The following is a 24,264-nucleotide window of genomic DNA, read 5'->3' as shown; positions in this document are numbered from 1 at the left end:
TGAATTGTCCTTTGCTCAACGTCGAGCAAGCAAAAAGGTGGTTTCCTATTTTGGTTTATTAAGAATATTTGTGGCACAAATAACTCTTTATGACGCAGGTTAGGAGACAGTTTACCTTTCTTGGCAAGAATAACTCGGCTGGGTACTTATCCTTCAACTTCGAATGTCAATAGAAATTAAAGTTTTTTTAAAGTATACTGTTCGTATTCAAATCGAGACAACGAACACAACAATATATTAAGCTTCAACAAAAACTTCCAAAGCTGCTCAGCACGAGAGCAAGTTTTCACGTCAGAAATAAGCCCAGTCAAGGAGATCTGCTGTTTATTGTTTATTCACAGGAGTAAGTCTGTCTATGTACAGTTTTTTTTTTTTTTTTTCACAGCCGGACTTCCTTATTCAACAACTGTTTTTCAGATTTCAGGCAAGAATAATTGTCAAGGAAAACCTTGACAAATGTTGTTAGATTGTTAATTTCACACAAGGGAAAAATAAAACTCTTCGTATAAATAAAAAACTTGTGTTGGAAATCCTGTTGGGTTGAACACTTCAGTTTCAACCAAATATCTCCTGCACCTGTTTTATTTCTTCAAAGGGTGTTTTGCCAATCATTCAACAAGCAAACTTTTGAACAGAAAACGCGAGACATTAAACTTAATACACCGACGCAAATTTATCAAGGAAAGCTTTCTCGTGTGCTAGTACCAGCTTGTACTTTCAAGTAGTACATCATTAACTTTATTTTTCTCTGCTATGATCGGTGGTTATGACCTCTTAAACCCTTCACCTGTCTGGAGGCTAAAACGGCGGCATCATTTGCAATGCCTTATTCCATATTTAAAATGAGTAGGCGACATATTTAACAAGATTTCGTTCTTCTTAGACCTTTCAGTTACTCGAAAACAAGAGTGCATCAACTTCAGTTTGGCGAAAACATTATCCCAGGTGATAGCTAGTTTTGGGTGAAGAACAAATTAATTATTTATGTTAAGCCGTGTGGTCAAATTTAAATAGCATCAATATCTGTTCTTTAAGCGAAATCTTTCAGACGTTTCCAATAGGCCTATTTTGCATTCTTAACGTCATTTTTGACACGAACTTCCGAAAGCAAAAGGAGTTCACCTTCACGCTTTTCGAAAGTTTGAGGTGACATTCAACAAATCAGGCGGGGCTTGGTTTCCCGCCACGGAAAGACTTTTACACCGGAGCAAACCACTGGCGCTCTTGGTTTTCAGAAATATTAACCTGTCCTTAATATTTAAAAAGCGTCACAGTGCATTGTTAATATTGCCCACGGATGGCGGCTCTTACATAGAATATCACTTACTGTTGGGCCGACCGAAAGGCAAAGTAATCGATGATAATGCCATGTTGTGTCAGTAAACGGGCGAAGAAGTCTTCGATAGCTGACCTTCATCGGTTTCATGACGATTGAGTTTTTTTGATTCTGTATTTGAAGTCCTTTGAAGAGCACGTGAATGTAGTACAGTTAACGTTTTAAAACGTTCAATCAATTCTGGTTTGTCAAGGGAAAAATTATCAAAATGGAACCAGCTTTATTTGGTATTCGAATCACAAAACAAGCGAGCTTCTTTTCTACCGGAGACATTGTAAATGTTTACATTCAATTAATCATAATTTGCATCGAATCCATAGTTGTAGAGTTAAATTCTAACCTTTTGTAGTTTTTGTCGTGTCTTCAGGAGAACAACTACCGAATATTGCATAAAACAATTTAACATTTCGCCTCCATCGCAGTTTAAGTTAAATAAATATTATATAGTATACAGGATGTTTGTCCCATGAACCTAGTTTAATGGCCTAAGCTCCTACGAGTCTCCTATAGTTCATTACAGGTAGAGCATCCGAACTAGTAATCAGAAGATCTTAGGTTCGACTCCTGTGCCTGGGTCACTTTGAATAATACATCATTCCGAGTAAATTTCACTTCGTCAAATACTGTGAAAGTAACTCATATCAAAGAAAAGTAATGATCATTAGCTTTCATTTGAATGGCCACATTCGATCTAAATCATCAATCGATGCATGACTTGAAACAGCCTTGTATGGGAAAGTGCTGTCATTTTTGAGGGCCACAAGTTTATTAGCTTTTAGTTGTTAAGTGCTACGTTCATCAAATGAAGGTTTTGTTACAATTGTTCAATTTTTAAATGCGGAATGTTGAATTTGCCCGCCTGTCGGGCATCTTTTTAGCAAATTGCAAATTTCACTGCGTGAAGTATTAAAAAAAAATTTTCGCCCAATAATATTAATTCGCTTTTATTTGAATAGGTACACTGTAAATATTGACAAATTTAAAACTTAGAACTGCCTTCTAGAGGAAGAGCTACTGAGACGCTTTCATCTGAAATTGCAAAGTGCTTATGGATTTGCTTTGTAGAGCATCTGAGCGTTTTAAAAACTGTCATCGCACTTTATAGGAGTTCACTTCAGGTTCCGTGTGATTGATACTGGATTAAAATGTGTGAACTTGACTTGGCTGGAGAAGAATCTATTGAAAATGTTCTAAAGCGGAAAGAAAGAGCTTTGAGAACAAAGTCAAAATGTCTCGATTAGCGGCTTGAGAATAAGACCAGATTACATCTAGAAAGCTGCATTGCTAGGAACCGTGCAAGAATACTGTTATCGTTAACAAAAAGTTATCGATGACAAAACATCTCGCGGTGTGGCAAGTTATGGAATACAAATGGTGGAAAATAAAGTCGCTGATATCAAAGTTGTTTTCCTTTTCAATGCAGTTTTTTATCGACAACTCACTTTCTCCCGTCTGTGAAAAATTCATCAATTAATTGAGTCTTTTTTTGCAGCGACGTAGGTCGTGGCCGACATTTTCTGCACGATGTACACATGCGCATTACAAGCCAAGTTTCCAGGCTCCCTCAAGACATACAGACTAATTATCGACAAGTAAACTCTTCACCTGCCATACGGAGCTTGAGCCCGCAGTACGAGCGGCAGTCAAAACTGGTTATCCTACGTCATTAGCAAGTGACACTTCACTGTGGACTAAATGACAATACTATCGAATTTGTTGTTTATCGCCGCTCCAGCCGCACTAGAGTTCTCGAAAATGGCCTATTTCTCCAACCTAAAGCAAACGGGAAACCACTAGATACCTTTCCCCAGCATTCTGGAACTTTGCACACAGCCACTTAGCTTCACTTAGGGAATAACACCTCACAGCGTTAAAAAGAAGGAGAGCGAAAAACCTTGACAACCGCGGCCATCCGACGCGGGCAGTGCTTTTTAAATGAGGTACTCCTTAAACAGTTTGCGCTATTCTATGCGTTTACATATAAAATATAGCACTAAATAAATTAATAAATATGTATACAAGTAAACAGAATAAAGTTATTTACACGACTGTATACGCATGATTTTTTTTTTTAAATTTAGTTTGCGGCTTTATGATGTATCCGCGAAAAAATTTCAATTTCTATTTTTCATTTGGTTGTAATGGCAGATAGCATGCATTACTCACTTTTTTCGAATCACCGCCCCGAGCTTGTTGTGAGTTATCAGCGAGTAAGCCGTCATTTTCTTTTTCAGCTGAGACAACAGACATTTCCAGGCCAGATTTGGGAACTGAGTTCGCACAACATGTACCTCTAATATTTGCTAAAATATTATAAATATCTACCTCTTGCTCTGAGTTTCAAGTTCAGATTCAAAAATCCAACCAAGAAGAACAAGGTAGTGAACTGGCCCGCAGGTAGGGAGTGCTAATCTAGGCGGGCCAGACTTTCAAATCACTCTATTGCTAGTTAGTAGTTAATTAGTAGCTAGTTGTTAAAATTTCACCTATTTACATTTAGACATTTACCTATAAATTTAGACGTGATTCCTGTTCTTGTTATTCAGATTTATGAAGATAATCCAAACCCTGATTCAAAACAGTATAAAGTTTAAGCCCTAAATTCGCATTAGTTCCCTTATTATTATTGAAACTTTACACACCTGTCAGACAAGTAGACTTCATAGAACTGCAGATTGTTCAAAAATCAAGAATAATAAATTTAAAAATTCTAAATCCCATCAATTATTATATGTTCCTCTTGACCCAGAGTTTTTGAACGGTTTTTGTTGTTACTCATTATTAAAGCCAACACTAAAGAAAACCAAATTATGTTAACTGATATTAGTATAAGTGTTCAGCAATAATTATTGTTATCAATCTTACATGTCCAGACAACTCTTGGCACTTCATTATAATAACAATAATAATAATCTTTTATTAGGAAGCTTCCGGTCACTTAAAATGGTTTTCAGAAAGGTCCTTGATGGGATTTTGCAAGGATATATCCTTCAGTACTTATCCACAAAAGCTACTTAGAGGAGCTATGACAACTAACACATTCATCTCATAGCCAGTATTCCCATCAACCTCATTCTAGGCCTCCCAACTGATTGTGGCTTTCTCCACATGCTCCTGTTTACCATCCCTCATCTAATAAAATATACTGTAGATGTTATCAATCACATGGGATCTATTTATGTTTTGCCATTTACTGTGTTGCATCTACTGTTTCGAGTCTCTTTGTAATTGCCAAAGTCATTCTTCTCAATTTTCATTGAATTGCCACGGAAGCCAAAGTCATTCTTCTCAATTTTCATTGAATTGCCACGGAAGCCAACAAAATATACAGAAAAAAAACAACAACAACAACGTACAAAAGAAGGAGGGGTATGGCAGGGAGAAGTAACAGGGCTGGGTCCCAATTGACAACTGCTCCATATAACTAAGAAAGAGAAAAAACACCCTGAAAACAAAGTCAACAAGAACCAAGAAAAAATAACAATAATAAAAAAATTAATAGGTTATTCAGGGCATTTTTTCATTATTCAATCGGTTAATAAAAATTGAATTTTCACAGGCGTGCATTTCCTTCTAATATTTTGTCTGGCTTTTTACTTTGGCTGTTTCTTTGTTACCCTATCTAAACTCGCCCTACATTGTACCTTCCACCTCTTGCTCATGGCCTTGGCACACTAACTTGATAAAAGTGTCTGATGTTTGGCATCCATAAATTCTTACTCTAGCTCAAATGTGTGTGGGGGGGGCTCTATTTCCCTCCTTTCAATCTCATGTTTGGGGTTCCACCAATTGCAAACATTTTATTTTAAATGCAATGGGATACCAAGAGCACTTGCTCAGTTCTGTTTTCTCCGAATAGTTTTAAACTGCGCAAAAATATTCCTGTATTAGAGAGCACTACCCATAGGAAACCCGGGTATCTCGGTGCCTACTATTGTTTGCGCGGTAACAATAGTAGGGCACCCTGTCTAAGGGGTGATGGATCTGGCTGGCAATACATTTACCAATGTTATTCAATTTATATAATTTCTTTATTTATAACCTGATTTAATGGCACAAATCGGTAAATAAAAAGTAAAAAATATCTAAAATAGCCATAAGAATAATCCGTAAAATTTTAGGGTAAAAGCACCTCATACTGAGACAGATCACCAATTACCAAAACAAAAAATGTAGGGACAATAAATGACAATAAAACTAGCCATAAAGTTAGTAAGTTAATTAATGAAATTATTTAAATTATAATGAAATCACATATGTTGGTCGGTGAGCGAAGAGTCCAGTCCACAGTTGATCGATATAGCCTTCTTATTCCGTTCCGAGCTTACAGACACTGACAATAGCCACTTTTTGAGCTTTAAAATACAAGTGCTGCAGAAGGATTGCAAGCAGAGGACGTTGAAAACTCTCAAAGATTTATACTCGTTGTTACCTAGCAGAGAAACAGGTCGGGAATTTGTATCCCTAAACACTACAATTCCTTCCCGGCGAGATCAGTCTCTCAGAAATGTAAGAACAATTTGAAAAGGATATTTCACAACCAGAATGTAAACAAAAGCTGTCCATAAATTGTACGACGCGTCCAGTCGGCCAAAGCGTCGTAGTCTTCACTGTGACCCTCACGCGGCGAAGATCACTATATACTGGTCATTCAACCGAAAACAAAACGACGCAGTAAAACGATCAATACTTATAGTCGCCGTGCTACGTCGTGAACTTGGTAAAATCAAAAAGGACGAAACAGAAAACAACACTTCAGGCCATGCTAAATATTTTCCTTGCGCTTTCAATAAACACTTCATGTAATTTCTCTTGCTTGGCACAACCAATCACAGAGCGCAGATATCAATGACGTATGAAAACTCAGTTTTGACCCGTTGCTGAAATCTGATTGGTTGATTTAAATTTCAGACGCGCGGACCGTATGGCAGGCATGTGTGGAAACGCATTTCCGAACACCAATTCCTATCGATTGAATTAAAAGTTGTCTCTTGAAAATAGCCGTCAATGACAATTGTCCTCGTCTATGCAGGCCTTTAGAAGAGTCCTCGAGACATGAAGAGAATTGGCCAGACCTTTGCGACCATTGGTTACTGCTGTAACTATCCCTCAAGGGAAGTTTCCAGTTGACCATCAAAAGTGAGTTTCTATGTGTTTGTATGTACATACATACATGCTTAATTGAACCTCCCCAATAACAATGTAAAAGGAATGTGCTGTTATGTTGAAAGCCTGATGAATAAGTGATAGCTCTCCTGTTGGTAGAGCTCAGATTCACTGAAACTAGAATTTGATCATGACATTGAAGACATGGCGGTTTAAGAAAATAAAGCGAGTGGGATTTTTTTTATAATTCGTTTGCGTATTACCTTTTATTTCTCAGAATCTGTGATCGTGGAACGGACAGTAATAAATGAAATTTTACGTGGTTAAACGCCTTCAGTATACCAGACAAATTACCGTACTGAATTGGAGCTATATATTACCGGATTAAAGTAGTCATATTTCATTTTGCAGCTAGTTACTTATTCTATTCGACAATGACATCAATGAGAATTTAAATGAAAGTAAAATATAAAATAAACAATCCAACTGCTAAAAGTAATTTAGTATTTTTCTTCTAAATTTGCTTAAAATGTATTTTTAAATTCTATATATATATATTATTTTATTTTTGCTAAAAAGTTGTTTAAAGTTAGGCAGTACGCCAGTTCTTATTTTTATTCCACTTCGTAGTTTGCCGCGTTGTGGCGAACAAAGGCGTGAAATGACCAAATTCAAGTTTCATCCCAAAATCTAAACACCCGACGGTCAATTTTCTTACGAATCCTACACCCGACGTTTTTTCGAAACAAGTTTCAATAATCGCGCAGGCCGTGCGAGAATCGTGAAATTCTACTTTTCGTGTGTCATTTTCGCTGAGACTTTCGCCGTGATCCCTAATTGAGGTGTACATTCAGGAGGCGTTGAACGGAAGGCTACCAGCTGTGTGATTTTTGTAAATTTCGCCAAGCGTAAAAGTAAAATAAAACTGGAAGAGATGAAAACGAAGTTAAAGGCTAATAAATCTTCGCTGCCGAAAACAATTAAGCGAGCCGACAGAAATTTAAAGTGGCAAAGTGCTGTAAGTTCTTATTAAGAATCCTTCCTTATTGAAAATTTTCAATCAGTTGACGCACGTAGAAGCATTTTATAATCTATTTTTAAACGCGCAGCTTTTTAGTCATAAAAAAAATTACAGACTGTGGCGTCTCATATAATTCTCATATTTCCAAACTATTAGAAGCGGTAAAGTGTTACTGTTATTAAGTTGTTAAGAATCCTTTTTTATGAAATTTTTTCACGCACATAGGAACATTTCAGAATCTATTTTTAAATGCGAAGCTTTCAAGTCATAAAAAACTCCAGATGGCGTTCTCCAATAATTTGTTGTCTCTTTCCAAAAGACCAGAAGCCGCAAGGCAGTTAAGAATCCTCCTCTAATGCAATTACTCCACGCACAAAGCTTTTTAGTCATCAAAACACTGCAGAGGGCGTTCTCGTATTCAACAAGCAAACAGTTTCTTAAACTTCAGAAACATACAAACTTGTCAAGATTACGTGATTTTAATTTCGTTTATGAATTAATCTGTCACCCTTCGCCCTGCCAACGTTTGGTTGAGTATTTAATATGATAATATTCCCACCACCCGCCACCAACACTAATAGGAAAAGAGAGCGTAGAAAGTTAAAAATACGAATAATAGTTTCATTAATTTACCTCTGCTGTCTCATTTTAAAACCATTTCACTCCTCAAGTAAACCACAAGTGATTGGCCATCTTTCTGAGCGACAGTATTAGGAAGGGAAATACGCCAGCCGCAAACTTAAGGAAATCATCTTCCCCAAGTGAGGAGATGAAAGGTGCGTGCGGGTGGGTTGGGTGGACGTATTTCACGCGTATGAAAATATCAGTCTAATGCTGAACTCGACCGAAAACCACACTTAGAAACCACAAATGCCATTTTCTGGCAGTTTTCTTGGTATAGTCAAAACTATTGTTTAAAAGATGGCAACCAAAATTTCCGGCTTTCATGTCGAGGCAAGTAATGAAAATTTGCCAGAAAGCCCATAAATTTTCCGGGCTCTTGATTTTCCCTAAAATAAACCCGCTGAAGGCTGTTTGCAGACGAGAAAGTTAGTTTGACAAGTTTTGACAAGGTTGCTTGACAATTCTTTATTAATGTTTGCGTGAACAAGTTTCTCATAATGAGTTATCCTCCGCTTTTTCTCAACCAAGTAAAACCGAACTTATCAGTGCCACATTCTCCGCGGCTGTCGAAGCGGAATACCCAAAGGGATAAAGAGAGCCATCAGGCTACATTTCCAGCGGAGTCAGCCATTTCTGAAAAATGCACTTACATCTGCGTGAAGTTGTAATGATAAATCGGTACAACTATCAACTTATGTATGCCCTTGGGAGGTTTGCTACGCGGTCAAGAAGCTAGAACATCTATTGGCTATCGCCCCAAGCAACACTCACCCTTCTTTGTTGCCTTGCAAGCGGTAAGGTTACCATTTCTTAAGTGTTGTTACTCAAGTGTTCTCGATGAAGAAGTGGTTTATGCTGAGTATTAAACATTTTCTTTCGAAAGAGGGTTTCCTTCGTAACGCCAACACAGCAGTTTGGGAACAGAACAAATTTCAGGGGCACCCAACGACAGTTTTCCCTCAAATCCTTTGAAACGCAATTTTAGGCTATCTGGGGTGCCTTTAAAGCTCTGTAGCTTCATTTCAGGCCACGCTATAATATTTTTATCTGTTCGGTCATTCTAGGGGAACTTGAGTCTTTTCGAAATTACAAGGGCATTTTTGTCCATTTCTCGAAAACCTTAGGTCTTATTTCCTTTCCGAAAGTCTTTGCTGACCATTCTTCGAAACCAAATTTTTATCAATCCGAAAACACTAGGCCTTAAATTTTCCATATCACGAACGTTCGAGGTGGAAATTTCCTTTACAAATTGTAGGGGATTAAGGGCCTTCCGAACAGATAATTTGCCTAAACGATCTGTTGGGTGCCCCTGAAATTTCACTTGACCAAGCCGGTATTTTGAAAATCATTGTTTCAGTTCGTGTATGAGCAGTTTTTCGTGGTAAGTTATTGTTTGCTAGTTCAGTTTTCGCAGAAGACAAAGTTCGTTGAGACGTTCTCAAGCAATACGTGACGACTGGAGCAAAACGTTTCGCAGTGCAAGCGAGCAACTTTTCATTGACAAGTATCCTCGTGCCCGTATTCGTGATTCAGACATTCGACAAGTATGTTTGAAGAAGGGAAAATGAAAAAAAAAAACCGACGAGATAGCCACGAAGCCACGTTTACGAATTCCAACCGGTTAATTCCGTACCGCAATACCCTAAACCTCCATTTCTCCATCTTTAAAGTCGATTGGTAAAACTTGATTAGTATAACTTGCCAATATATTTTGCTTTATAGGTTTAGTTTACGTTTGCTAATTAACTTGCTTTGATTCTCAACGCTGGAACCACTCTATCAAATCCAAGCTAAGTTTACTTTAATAAGAAGGTTTGTTACACAGGCAAAATTGGTCAATTTTTTAGGTCTACGATCTTCTCATCTCAAATACTTTATGATATTAATTTTGAGGCCAGAAACCGTTAACAGGCAAATTACCGGCACTGATGAGTCATAATTTCTTTGATTTCTACTGGCGTGTTACATAGAGGACCAAGCCAAATCAGGCTAAAGGTGAAACAAAAAGAGAAACAACAGAGAGAGAATGTGTCACAAAGTTAAATAGGCTCTCCAAGTGTACACGAGAAGCTGAGATCAAAAAGAACGTTTTATGTTTACTTCACCGTTTTTTACAGCTCACAGTGCATAAAATGAATAGACGTGTCTGTGGTAATCGTATGTTTCTTTTGAGTTGCGGTATTGTGGGCTTACCATACTAGGGAAGTTTGAGTTACCACTGGATCATACGCCAAAGATAATAAAACGAAGTTTGTAATCCTAACAGTATGTAGAATGTTGTCACATGAACCAGTTTAATGGCCTTGACCCAGGCAATTCTCCTGTAGCTCAGTGGTAGAGCATCTCGTCTCAGGTTTAACTCCTGTTGTGAGAACTCGAATTTTCTTTTTCCGAGTAGGGTTGTCCATATAAGCTCTATGTTTCACACTACAGTAAAAACCCGCGTGTAAGAACCTAGAATTTTTGGGTTCAGGCTGAATGGGTTCTTATATTTTGGGGTAGTTTTTCCGAAGTCAGGCTGATTAGGTTCTTAGTAGGTTCTTATTTGTAGGATTTGTCATAGTGATACCATTCAGAGAGCTACTGTCATTTGTATTTTAAACAGCAAATATGCTAATCCTTGTTTTTTAAACAATAATAAATTAAGTACCATAGGCTACCATATTTCACAGTTGTATTTGATAATCATGTAAATGTTAAACAGCAAAAAGACCTATCTTGTTTGCTTAATTATTCCATGCTGTAAAGAACAAAACATTTTGGGCTGACAGAATTTACAGTGAATGTTCACATAAATTTAAATAAAAAAACAAAAGCTCGTCATGTTCTAAAAAAGAAACAAAAATCAATGAAACATTGTCAATAGAAATATATAAATAAAAACAGCAAAAATCCAGTATTTTGGCAATAAAATGAGTTTTTTTTTTTTTTCTTTTTTTGTATAAGAACCTATTTTTCTTTGCCAGGCTAAATAGGTTCTTATATATTTGGGTATTAAAATGCCCAATTTCAGCCTGTAGGCTCTTAAATCACTAGGTTCTTATACGTGGGTTTTTACTGTATTATGCAAATTCTTTATGCCCAAAAAATGTCACTATTATGCTCAAATAACATCACTATCAGTTGCTCCATAAATCTAGTTTTTTATTGTGATTTTCCTCGCTCAATTATTGAGACGACTCATCCGAGAAGGCAGCTGACAATGTCGCAGAACTGAACTGCTGGAGGCCATGTTTTTACAAATTTCTAACCAAGGCCTGGTCTTAAAACGTGGTATCTGGGCCAGTGTCTTGTGTGGGAATTCTATGGTTTTGGCAAAGTTTTAATATAACACAAAGAGTCAAAGAAACTTCGCACTATTATTCCAGCACAATGCTCGATTCTTTTGCCTCGCGATCACTACTATACTTTGATCAAACTGATTATGCCAGCATAATGTGGATAACCCCATTTCCGAGTATGCTTGTGTCACTGACAAAAAAAAAGCATCTATCAAAGTTTTTTTTTTCTAAGGATGGCCAACCGGACATTTGCCGCACTTCCGCTTCTTAATGCGATTCATCTTTAATAACAGATTTCCTGAGAGATGATCTAGTTGAAGCCTTGCCGACAGGAAACGAATGTTAGTTCAGATATTTGTTGAGGTTTTCTGAAGGAATAATCTTTGCCTAGTCATGTTTCTTCGTTTACTACAATCCTGGCCAATTAGTTTCGGGACACTTGACGTTTTTTTACAAGTTTTGTTGTGAAATTCACAACTACCGATAGTTTAAGGTTCCAAAAAGAATCTTAGAAACTTATCCCCCCCCCCCCCTAAACAATGTTGAAGTTGATAAAATGTACAAGATTTTCGTGCCGTGTCTGAAGTTGATAAAATGTACAAGATTTTCGTGCCATGTCTGACTCCTGACTCTCAACATTGTTTAGGGGGGTGAGGGGAAAAAATAATTTTTATGTTTTAAAGTAAAAAAAAAAAGGCCAAGTGTCCCGAAAGTTTTATCCAGGATTGTAGGCCTTAGTTTTGATTCACAACAACGGCTGGCGCTAATCGATTCTAACCAACTAAGCAGCGAGCTAATTATATATATTTTTTCATTTTGTAAAATACAGCAAGATAAACAATACAGTAAAACCTCTCCTTACGGACACCTCTCTATTACTGACAGTTTCCGATGTCGCGACAAAATTCTCACATGTTTTCTGAAAATCATCCTACGCAATTCTTGACGGCAGGGGACAAAGAAAATAATGAGAGATTACTGCGCCTGCTGTATCATCAGACTTCGATTACACTCTTTTTTTTTATAAGAACCTTTTTCATAAGAACGTTGAGACTCGAGATAAACAAAAATTTAAGAACATACTAAGAACATTACCCAGGCTGAGAGTTTGTTGCACTCGCTACACATGATGATTTAGAACTGCATTTTCGCCGAAACATCTGATAACGGTTAATGTCACGAACCTCTGTGGTCGATACCTTTCGATTTCGTAAAGCCAAATTTACCGAGAGTTCACGTTTGCTGTCCCGACATCTTCAGTGTACTCAGCACTAAGAGTACATGTAAGCCGAGCAACAGAGCATGTCACAAGCAACTTGGCACCACATTTTGGGGGGCACATATTGCTCTTTGGAAGGTGTCTTGGTCACGTCCGCGTAGATTCATTGAAATACTATAACAGGTAACTTAAGAACATCTTATTATTGCCAAAAAATAAGAAGGTTCAGCCTAAGCCTTAAAATTAGACGTTCTTATTGAAAAAATAATAAATAAAAAAAAAGATTGTATGTAAGGTTGCAATGCAGCATCGATAATTGCATAGATTTTTAATCTATTTTTCTCTTTTATTCTTTACTTGTCCTAATTTGTCGAGAAAATATTGTGCTCAGACTGTACGGGCCTGCTGTTTGTATAAGAGACACGTTTCATTTCACATGCAGGATCTGGATCATTCTACCAGCGCTAGTGTTTTTTTTTATGTTTTGACGAAAGTGGGAGACAAGAGAGGTTATTTCCTGTTTGTTTTCAACCGATTTCCAATCCACAATTCGGAAAATTTAACTTGAAAGGTTTTAAAAAGGAATTAATAAATATCAACTGAACAAGAAGAAAAAACATTGAAACAACAGGAACAACAAGAATGATTAACAACTAAGGGCCAGGCAATTAAAACTAAACCTGAGGCTAAGTTGTGGCCAGTGTCGTTTGACACAAACATCCTACACAATGACACAACGAGCGTTGAGCACGTGCCTCATGATGAACTACGTGTACAAATTGAAACCAAAAACTACCGCCTGTTTGGACTTGCATCATTCTAGGCTTCCATCACGGCAAGTCTCATTACACAGTCCTACTCTTCGTCACTAAACAGGGAATTTCAGGCATTATGAAGAGAGCTTTCATTGCCGCGACTGTCGCTGCCATTGTGGTGCTACATTTCTTTGTCCAAGTACAAGGAAGTGATGGTAAGTAATTTCCAGACCATATCAGGGAGCACAGTTTATTGCATGTTTTTGTTACCTTGTAGGATCCTTAATAGCAGCTTAATTTTTGGCACTAAACCAATAAATTAAAATTTATCTTATTCTGTAAGCAATGATGTTTGTAATAAAAAAAATGAGAAAAAGAAGGATAGGTGAGACCAGGGAGCAAATTAACGAATGCGAACATAGAAATGAAGGTCTTCAAAACTGATGAACGTTTTCAGATAGGATTTTAGGGTCTTCTCGACAGACGCCGATTTTTATTGGACTTCACTGAGGTTGTATTTAAACCGAAACAACTTCCCGTGGCCAATTTAAAAGTATCTATAAAGTAAGAAAACAGTTTCTGAACGAAACTTTGATAAGAACATCTGTAGAACTCGAGTTAACATAGATATCGCTCGCCATACTTTTTATACCGACCCAGACAAATTTTAGGCACGCTCCTCAGTTTGTTGTCTTTTAATCTTCAATCAAGATTAAACCGCCAAAAAGCAGCAATGGGCGGTCATTATTGCTTGAAAAATTCATGAGGCCGGCAACATCATGATGATCTGCCGGTACGACGGTTTGACATGAGGATTTCGCATTAACAGCCTTCTGACAGGAAATCGTTTTCATTTACTGGAACACGCAAACAAAAAAAAATACTTGTAAGGATTATAAACGACTGTAAATGTCTCAGTTCCAAGTTATGTGTCTTTCTTATACAAGAAGTATTAACGCTTATATCACTAGGAAAGGCTGGGTCAGACAAACAAATCATACTGACAAAGTAAAGGGCCAGACTCTCAGTTTTCTACGTTCCTGCAATGATGAGTGACACATTGTATCTTGCACGCATTCACATCCCAGATTGGAGAGCTTCCTTGCAGGCTAGGGAAGTCTACACAACTCTTACCCACATCTTTGCGGCCGTTCATCTCGACATTTCGATTAATTTAGCTTCTTATACATAGCACACAGCAAGAAATCACAAATTTACACAACCATAATGATCGCAATCTTTACGAGGATCTTCACATTTGCGTAAAGTCCGGCTTTATAAAAGATTGTGGTATGCGATAGCGCGTAAAGATTTTAGAGACTCATTAGACATCCTAAATTTAAGTATCTTTACGCAATGTTTAAAGATATGTGAATTTGGAAATTAATGCTGTGAGTTTGTAGCCGGCTAACACAATGATTCAAATGATTTAGAGAATTTTCTTGATAATAAGCCCTCTCATTATCTTTTCCGTCTGGTCTGGTCCGTGAAATAAGCTGCACCGTTATGCATGCGCAGTGAACGAGTGATCGCAATGTGTGGAAAATGTCACTCGCTCGTTCCATCAGCACTCGTTGGGCTGTAAACTTTCAGCAAATATAGCATACTCTTACGGCTCGTTTAAGTTTTCCTCCTTCTTGAATTAAGATGCACGGTTTGGAGTTCGACTGATTAAAAGAACACTCGACCAGCAAAAAAGGGGGATATTGAGGATTTTAAGAATCTCAGTTCGATGAACTACACAAATTTTCGAACGATGAGACCGAATTGCTGGCTCCACATGAATTTTTGACTAATCGAATGGAGAACACTACATAACGGTTAAAATGTTGTTTTCAATAAGGTTAATACTGTAAAATATATCTCTCTCAGTCTCTCTTAGTTCTGTATTCACGAGTTGGCTCATAGTAGCCTTTGATTGTATTGCCGGGCCCGACCATTTGTTCTTGCTGCAAGATGTTGTGTTTGTTATATGTTTTCAAATGTTTTCCTTTTTTTAATATTAAAAAGGTCTAAAAAGTCTCTAAAAGATATATGCAAGGTCCAAAAGATGGCTAACAGCTGCGTTTTTGCCATCGCTTCGCACTGCATTATTACTGTTAAAAGTTTCTTTCTTTCTTTATTGACAATTGTCTATAATTAGTTACACGTTTGGTCTTAGGTTATAAGGAGGGGCCTAATGCCAAACTCCTTTCATCTTTTATGGAGTACCGGTTGCTGTACAAAGACAAATTTAAAATATAGAAAAACAGCGTAACGTAACGTAATCTAGTGTGAAAGTGCAATGTTCATAATTCTTATAGCGTCCAGCAGAATGGTTCGTTGTATAGTACTTAAGACTGTTTGTCTTTCTTTCTTTCTTTCCTTCTTTCTTCCTTTTTTTTCTTTCTTTCTTGTTAGCTTGCTGTCTTTCTTTATTTCTGTTGAGAATAGTCTCATTAGCTAGTGAATGTGTTTCAGAATTTGCAAAAAGCAAAGTTTCGATCCTCTTTTAATTCTGAATCCGTAATTAGCCTGGACTGGCGCAGGTTAGGAGTTACTTTAGGCAATTGCAACGTCATGTCCAGTTCTCTGAGAGAATGACAAAGCATTCAGTTTGGCATGATTTCAGTTTTCGTTTGTTTATTTATTCCCACTGCGCAGATAGGAAATATTGGATTTCTGTTGACCACCCAAAGTTTGCCAATTTTAAACTGTGGTTTTCGTTTCCTTTCCTTTTGAAGCTCTGTGCTCGCGTGCGACACAGCATGAACTTTTGAGTATTTCTGTCTTTGGTAGAATTCAGCATAATTTGCAACCTTTTTGTACTGCCCGTCCCGGTCATTTGTTCATGCTGCAAGATGTCGTACTTTATTTAGCGTTGTGACGCTAAATTCAAACACTATTACAATATGTTACTTATGTTGGAGGTCAAGTTTGAAAGATTTTTTCTCGAGGAGCGGAAATAACTGAGACCGCTGCCAAAATTAGGTCTGATTCCCTGACAGGTTAAGATAACCCCTGGGGGTGGGGGAACTCCCTTATATGTGCTATATAGGTATGTGCGGCCCTAAAGGATATGGTTTTTCAGCCGCTTTGTTCATAAATTTTAGCCATTTTGCGGCCATTTTGGTTATAAATAGGGTATCAATTTTTGCACTCTAGTCTTGAATTTATTCTTTTTTTAGAAGAAGCTAGTTCTTGATCTTGATGTTTACGGCAACTGTGTACGTGCCGCAACGGCTGCGCTTCTCACGCGCTGGGCTCCAGGTGTTTTTGAACTGAAGTTGACCAGACACTATCAGGTCATAAATAGGGCATCAAACTTTTGGTCGGGTGATAAATAGGGTAGAGAAAATCGCAGAGAAAATGTTTTTGTTCGGTACCGCAACAATACACATTGATGAAACAGGAAGGAGACTAGGCGACCGATTTCGCGAACATCTTCGAGACGTTGAAAGATAAGGCACGGATGCTTCTACAAGTAAACCAGTCGCTCGACTCTTTAGTCTACCTAACCACTTTTACAAACACATGCCAGTCTGTGACAGTTCTCTTTATCATGGTAACACAGAAACCCACAAAACTTTAGAACAAACATTAATTTTCCAAGTTAGCATTCTCAATCCCCACGGAATCAACGAACGCTTTTCATTCGACTGATTTATTCTTGTTTTCCACGTTACCATGCGCTCGCCAGGAGAGTAGCTCGACTGCTCACTATATAAACACGTACAACCCACAATTACTCGATTCGCTCTGACGAAGGGTTAACGCTTGAAACGTCAGCACTCGAATCTCTTTACGGTGGCCAATTTGCCTTTAGTTATCAACTCTGCTAATAAATCAAACAATCCCTTCTACTCCCCACAGGCGCAGCACCGCATTTTTTTAGAAACTTATCCTCACAAAGGAAATGATATCCCACTTTGTCGAAGCAGGAATTCACTGACTTCCTCAGGGAAAGTTCTCAAGTCAGTGAAGACGAACTCGCCTGACGGACTTCCCGTTAAACAAACAATGTTTTTGTTGATCAGTTCATTTTAATTCTGATATTAAAAACGAAGCTCAAGTTAGCAAAGTCAATTTGATTAGTGACACTGTGAACTATATGGTAAAACTCCGAATCGTATCCTTTTACCTTTTTTTAAACATGTAGAAGTTTTATTGATCTGATGAATGTTGCCATGTCACTTTGAGGCGAGTTTATCAGACAGCCCGGTGAGTTTCTTTGTTCAAGAAATGGTACAGTAATGAAACCCTTGCTTTACGAACATCCGTCAGGTTCATTCTGCTATATCTTTATCACGGAGAGCTTTGTTAAGCCAGACACTTGAGGTTTGCTCTAAAATTACCAGGGGCAATTGAGTTTTTAAATCATGGCTAAGTTTTAAAATCTTGTCAAATGATATATACCTTCTGATATCACTCTGGTTCTGAAAGAAACTTGCCTACTTTTGTTCATCGTTATTAGTATTTTTCCTGTGTTTTGGAGATATAAAAATACAATGTTTTTTCTCCTTAGAGATAGATAGATAGATAGATTTACGAAATAACATCATGATCATTCGCAAGAATCCGGTCAACACGGACATCCTTATGGACAGTTCATTAGCCCCCTACGAAGTTCCTTTTTGCCTGTATCTGGTGACAGTTAGTTGAATAGTAAAACGAATATCAAAAATACGCAAAATATGCAAAATATGCGATTTAAAAACAAGTTAAGTGCCTTTGAACCTCATAATGAAAGCGGAAATGGCCTAAACTGACTTGTTTTGCAGTCGCTCGCTGAATATCCAGGAAAAAAATATGCGAAAAATCAGCCATTTAATGATGAAGTAAATCTTAAAAAATATATATTTCTTAATAAGGTGACTTGTTTTTGTTTTCGTCCTGAATGTCATAAATGTTTCATTGTCTAGCATGCATTTATGACCTTGAGTTACGCCAAAGTGCTACTCGAGAGAACGTCATGTTTATTTGGGGATTGTGTAATGAGGAATAAAGTAACTCTACTGAGCTGTTTCATTTTTTCTCCTAAGTGAAAACCCTCTTTTTTTACTGATCACTGCACCGATAATGAAACGTTAAAACGATACGAGTTCGAGTTCTCAGAATAGCATTTGCTTGTCGTTCAAATCAAGATTTTCCATAATTGTTACAATGTTTTCAGAAAAGATGATAGAATATGTGATTCACTTCAAAAAAGTAGGCGAACGGGCAGCAGTTTATTCTATGACTGGTGCGATGGGGGGGGTGGGGGGGGTGCTTCTTATTGCCATAGGGGTCACTGATCGGATACGGGCGTTGCGCTTAATTGGATTAATTCTGCTCGTAAATTGGTATCAGTTCTGCCTGCTGTCAATCCTTATAGAAAAATGGCGCATTTTGCTCAAAGTGCTGCTCGGAAACGATATTCTTCTCGGTACAATATTACTAAGCCTAGCAAAGTTGTAGCCACCTTTGCTGTATCTGCTGTGTTCGCCAACATGGGCAATACCCCTTGGTTCGGAGTGAGACAGGCGCATGCTACGAGATGCACATTACAAAGCTTGGAAAATTTGATTTTTTAAAAAAATTATTTATTATATCTCGTGTTACTGCCTTTTCCGTATTCTGCTCAGGGTTTGCTAAAATATGCGGTATTCTGCCGGCAGAATGCTCAAAGCCGCGGGTGACGGATTATGTTCGAAATTCTGCCGGCAGAATTTATCCAAGCCTTTTACAGCCTCTCCGCATTCCATCGTTATTTTTCGTACATTTGTCTAGAAACCCTTCCAGTTTTGTGTAAACCAAGTTTAATCTAAACACAATGAAGTCTAGAAACATATTGCAACAATCCAGCAAAAAAAAAATAAATAATAATAATAATGATAATAACGGATAAAATGACTCTCAACTATAGTCAGAATGCACCAGGTCCTCCCCCGGGGGGTCCGTCCCGGCCGTCTAACCAAAAATAGGCCTAATAAGAACACGTGAGCGTCAGCTGATGCCCACAAGTATAATATTCTTCCGGACCAACTTCCCTCCTGTCTAAGCACAGTGCATTAACGCTTGCTCATGGAAAAGTGAATACATGTATCAGGCATGATGGAGAGAGTTTTCATTGCCGCGACCGCCTTTCTTTTCCTAAACTTCTGTGTGCAAGTACACGGCAGCGGTGGTAAGTTACTTTCAAAACCTTAACAGCGAGCACAGTTGATTGGATGTTTTTTTGGCTGCGTTTTAGGTTTTTCCTAAAAATATCTCTTCGATATTTCAAGTAGTTCTCTGAAGAACTCCGTAATACGTTTGTGGCAAAAATCCCTTCAATCTTTGAGAAATTTGTAAAATTCTTGCACTTTAAGAATGTTTGTAAAAGAGAAGGATGAAATGGGGACCGGGGTAGAAATTACAGAAAGATATTGGAAAAATTTGAAGGCATAGGAAAACTAGCCTGCTCCGCAGGCGGCGCAAGCTAGGGAAAACTGATAGTTTGAAGACAATTATTTATCAAGAGGTTATCTCAACAAAGGTATAATTTTGACGTAACCATTAAAAACCTGGCTGCTAGTGAGATTTTAGTTAAACCCATGGAACGCTTCTATGGGCCAGCTTTGAAGTAGTTAAATTAAAAATAAGGAAACTGCCTATCAGGAAAACATGCCTAGAGAGTTTCCTTTCACAGAAGGAAAAAGAAAAGACCTTATTCCAAAATGGCTACCATTTTAATAATTTTTGATATTTAAATCCGTCCCGTTCTTACCTTGCTCTTAAGCTCAAAACTCGACTGCATATTTTACTTTGAACGAGGCAAGAAGGGCTAATTGGAATGCGAACAAAAGAATAGAAAAAATGAAGCCATTTTGGAATGATGTTTACTGTCGGTAATAAAAACCGCGACGTTTCCGGCTTTGAGAGGAACACGAATCGCTCAGATAGACGTTTTCATACCATGACAGATAAAGCAAATTCTTTTTTTTAAGAGATTTTCCAAAGTTTGTTTTAAAAGACTATCAAAACAATTTCATTCATGTAAGCAACTTTGTACTTGTTAAAAGCAGGCTAAAAAATAACACATACTATAGCGTGTTACACAAAAGAAAGCTTAGTTCTATTGCTTTTATAGGCGTGGACGCTTTTGAAAATTTGTCACATCCTTCAGAATGTTTTGATGAACGTTTTTAGTCTCTATTTTTCTTACTCCCCGACAAAACAACAAAGGAATGGATCATAACTAAATAACCGTGTGTTCTATAATTCTAAAAACAATAATTAAAGAAAAGAAAGGAACAATAGGACGCGCATTTCAAAACCCAACAGACCTATTGACAGCAGTTCGATCCCAGCCGGCCGGATGTCGGCAGAAACGCTTCTGCTTTTGAAATTTGAAAATTTCAAAGGGACAACACAGTATAGTGGTAAATTAAATTTGCCTTCTTTCAGTGCCGCTTTTATTTTTTGATATGACGCCAGAGTGAATAAAAGAGTTTTCGATTCAAAGCTTTCAGGGTACTTCGTTGTACGTCTGGCCGGATTCTATTGAAATCGCTTGTCTGTAGGCAAGATGACCTAAAGCCGAAATTATTGCTATGCAAGCCGCGTGCGCATGTGTGTGGTATGTTTTCGTAAAACGTACTTTTTCCAGCAAATTAGACGCACTGTGCTAAAAAAGAAATAGAAAAAAAATAAACGACGTCCTTGCTACGCTAGCTTAACCTCATTATCAAGTCACTGACTTGTCTGGCGTCACTCGTTGAAATGGAGTAAAATGCGAAAAATCAGCCATTTAATGATGAAGTAAATCTTAAAAAAAAATTTTCTTTATAAGGTGACTTGTTTTTGTTTTCGTCCTGAATGTCATAAATGTTTCATTGTCTACCAGTTGTGACCTTGAGTTATGCCAAAGTGCTACTCGAAAGAACGTCATGTTTATTTAGGGATTGTGTGATGAGGAATAAGAAAGATTATAATTCTGCTGAGCTGTTTCAAATCAATATTTTCCATAATTGTTACAATGTTTTCATATGTAATTCACTTAAAAACAAAGTAGACCAACGGACAGCAGTTTATTCTATGACTCGTGGATGGTGTGTGTGTGGGGGGGGGGGGGGGGAGGGGGTGCTTCTTATTGCCATAGGGGTCGCTGATCGGATAGGGCCGTTGCGCTAAATTGGATAAATTCTGCTCGTAAGTTGGTATCCGTTCTGCCTGTTGTCAATCCTTATAGAAAAATGGTGCATTTTGCTCAAAGTGCTGCTGGGAAACGATATCCTTCACGGTACAATGTTACTAAGCCTAGCGAAGTTGTGGCCACCTTTTCTGTATCTGCTGTGTTCGCCAACATGCCTAATACCCTTTGGTTCGGAGTTTATTTATTATATCTCTCGTGTTACTAACTTTTCCGTATTCTGGTCAGCGTTTGCTAAAATATGCGGTATTCTGCTGGCAGAATGCTCAAAGCCGCGGGTGACGAATGATGTTCGAAATTGGCGGAATTTATCCAAGAATCTTACAGCATCTCCGCGTTCCATCGATATTTTTCGTACATTATTGTCCTAAATTTGTGTGTCCAAGTACAAGGCAGCGGCGGTAAGTTATAATCAAACCTTAACAGGGAGCACAGTTGATTGGATGTTGTTTTGCTGCGTCTTAGGTTTTTGCTAAAATATCTCTTCGATATTTCAAGTAGTCCTCTGACTCCTTAATATCTTTGTGGCAAGAATTCCTTCAATCTTTGAGAAATTTGTAAAATTCTTCCACTGTAAGAATGTTTGTAAAAGAGAAGGATGAAATAGGGACCAGGATAGAAATTACAGACAGATATTGGAAAGATTTGAAGGCATTATAAAACTAGCCTGCGCCGCAGCGGCGCAAGCTAGGGAAAACTGATAGTTTGAAGACAATTATTTATTCAGAGGTAATCTCAACAACGGCATTTTCACGTAACCAACAAAAACCTGGCTAAAAGCGAGATTTCAGGTAAACCCATGGAACGCTTCTATGGGCCAAATTTGAAGTAGTTAAAAATAACGAAACTGCTTTTCAGGGAAACATGCCTACAGTGTTTCCTTTCACAGAAGGAAAAAGAACAGACCTTATTCCAAAATGGCTACCATTTAATATTTTTTGATATTTAAATCCATCCTTCTTACCTCTTTCTCTGAGCTAAAAAATCAACTGCATATTTTACTTTGAACGGGGCAAGAAGGGCTAATTGGAATACGAACAAAAGAATAGAAAAATGAAGCCATTTTGGAATGATGTTTATTGTCAGTAATAAAAACTGCGACGTTTCCGTTGAGAGGAACACGAATCCTTCAGATAGAAGTTTTCATACCATGACAGATCAAGCAAATTCTTTTTAGTTAAGAGATTTTCCAAAAGTTTGTTTTAAAAGAATATCAAAACAATTTCATTCATGTAAGCAACTTTGTATTTGTTAAAAGCAAATTCTTTTTATTGAAGAGATTTTCTAGAGTTTGTTTTAAAAGACTATCAAAAACATTTCATTTATGTAAGCAACTTTGTACTTGTTAAAAGCAGGCTAAAAAATAACACATACTATCGCGTGTTACACAAAAGAAAGCTTAATTCTATTGCTTTTATGGGCGTGGGCACTTTTTAAAATTTGTCACATCCTTCAGAATCTTTTGATGAATGTTTTTGGTCTCTATTTTTCTTACCCCCCGACAAAATAACGAAGGAATGTAATCGTATCTAAATAACTATTTGTTTTATAATTCTAAAAATAATAATTAAAGAAAAGAAAGGAACAATAGGACGCACATTTCAAAACCCGACAGACATGTTGGCAGCAATTTGATCCCAGCCGGCCGGATGCCGGCAGAAACACGCTTCCCTTTTTTGCGCACTTTGCTAAAATAGAAATAAAAAAATAAACGACGAGGTTGCGACCCTAGCTTAACCTCATTAGCGAGTCACTGACTTGTCCTGGCGTCGCTCGTTAAATAAAAAAATTGGAATAAAATGCGAAAAATCAGCCATTTTATGATGAAGTAAATCTTAAAAAATGTTTCTTAATAAGATGACTTGTTTTTGTTTTCGTCCGTGAATGTCATAAATGTGTCATTGTCTACCAGTTATGACCTTGAGTTATGCCATGCCGCGCCAAAGTGCTACTCGAACGAACGTCATGTTTATTTGGGGATTGTGTGATCAGGAATAAGTAAGATTATAATTCTGCTGAGCTGTTTCATTTTTTCCCCTAAAAAAAACCTCTTTTTTACTGATCAGTGCACTGATAATCAAACGTTGCAACGATACGAGTTGACATTGTCAGAATGACACTTGCTTGTCGTTCAAATCAATATTTTCCATAATTGTTACAATTGTTTTCAGATAAGATAGAAGAATATGAAACAGTTCATTCTATGACTCGTGCGATGAGCGGGGGGGGGGGGGGGGGGAAGGAAATTGGTCCTTATTATTGGCAGAGGGGTCGCTGATCGGATAGGGGCATTACGCTTAATTGGATAAATTCTGCTCGTAAATTGGTATCAGTTCTGCCTGCTGTCAATGCTTATAGAAAAATGGCGCATTTTGCTTAAAGTGCTGCTCGGGAACGATATCCTTCACGGTACAATGTTACTAAGCCTAGCGAAGTTGTGGCCACCTTTGCTGTATCTGCTGTGTTCGCCAACATGCCTAATACTCTTTGGTTCGGAGTTTATTTATTATATCTCTCGTGTTACTACCTTTTCCGTATTCTGGTCAGCGTTTGCTAAAATATGCGGTATTCTGCTGGCAGAATGCTCAAAGCCGCGGGTGACGAATGATGTTCGAAATTGGCGGAATTTATCCAAGAATTTTACAGCATCTCCGCGTTCCATCGATATTTTTCGTACATTTCTGTAGAAACCTTTCCAGTTTTAATTCAAACACAATAGAGTCTAGAAACACATTACAACAACTCCAGCAAAATAAAATAATAATAACAA

At 37.7% G+C, this 24,264-nt stretch overlaps 1 protein-coding gene across 2 annotated transcripts in view; it reads left to right on the top strand.

Moving 5' to 3' along the window:
• Nucleotides 1-8,770: 8,770 nt before the first annotated feature.
• LOC146460365 (uncharacterized) overlaps nucleotides 8,771-24,264 on the top strand; it is a 33,914-nt gene continuing 18,420 nt past the window's right edge. Inside the window, exons 1-2 of one of the 2 annotated variants that reach the window (XM_085088261.1) lie at nucleotides 8,771-8,881; nucleotides 13,464-13,557. In XM_085088261.1, coding sequence (XP_084944387.1) covers nucleotides 8,786-8,881; nucleotides 13,464-13,557 — 190 coding nt within the window. In that variant the 5' untranslated portion in view covers nucleotides 8,771-8,785. Of the gene's footprint in view, nucleotides 8,882-13,463; nucleotides 13,558-19,340; nucleotides 19,488-24,264 lie in introns of those variants that run through there. The other variant, XM_085088263.1, reaches the window with a different exon arrangement.

This window comes from Pavona decussata, unplaced genomic scaffold (assembly GCF_977016875.1).
Source record: "Pavona decussata unplaced genomic scaffold, jaPavDecu1.1 SCAFFOLD_214, whole genome shotgun sequence".
Taxonomy (NCBI): domain Eukaryota; kingdom Metazoa; phylum Cnidaria; class Anthozoa; order Scleractinia; family Agariciidae; genus Pavona; species Pavona decussata.
Note: the sequence above shows the minus strand (reverse complement) of the source record. Positions and strands in the feature narration are given on the sequence as shown.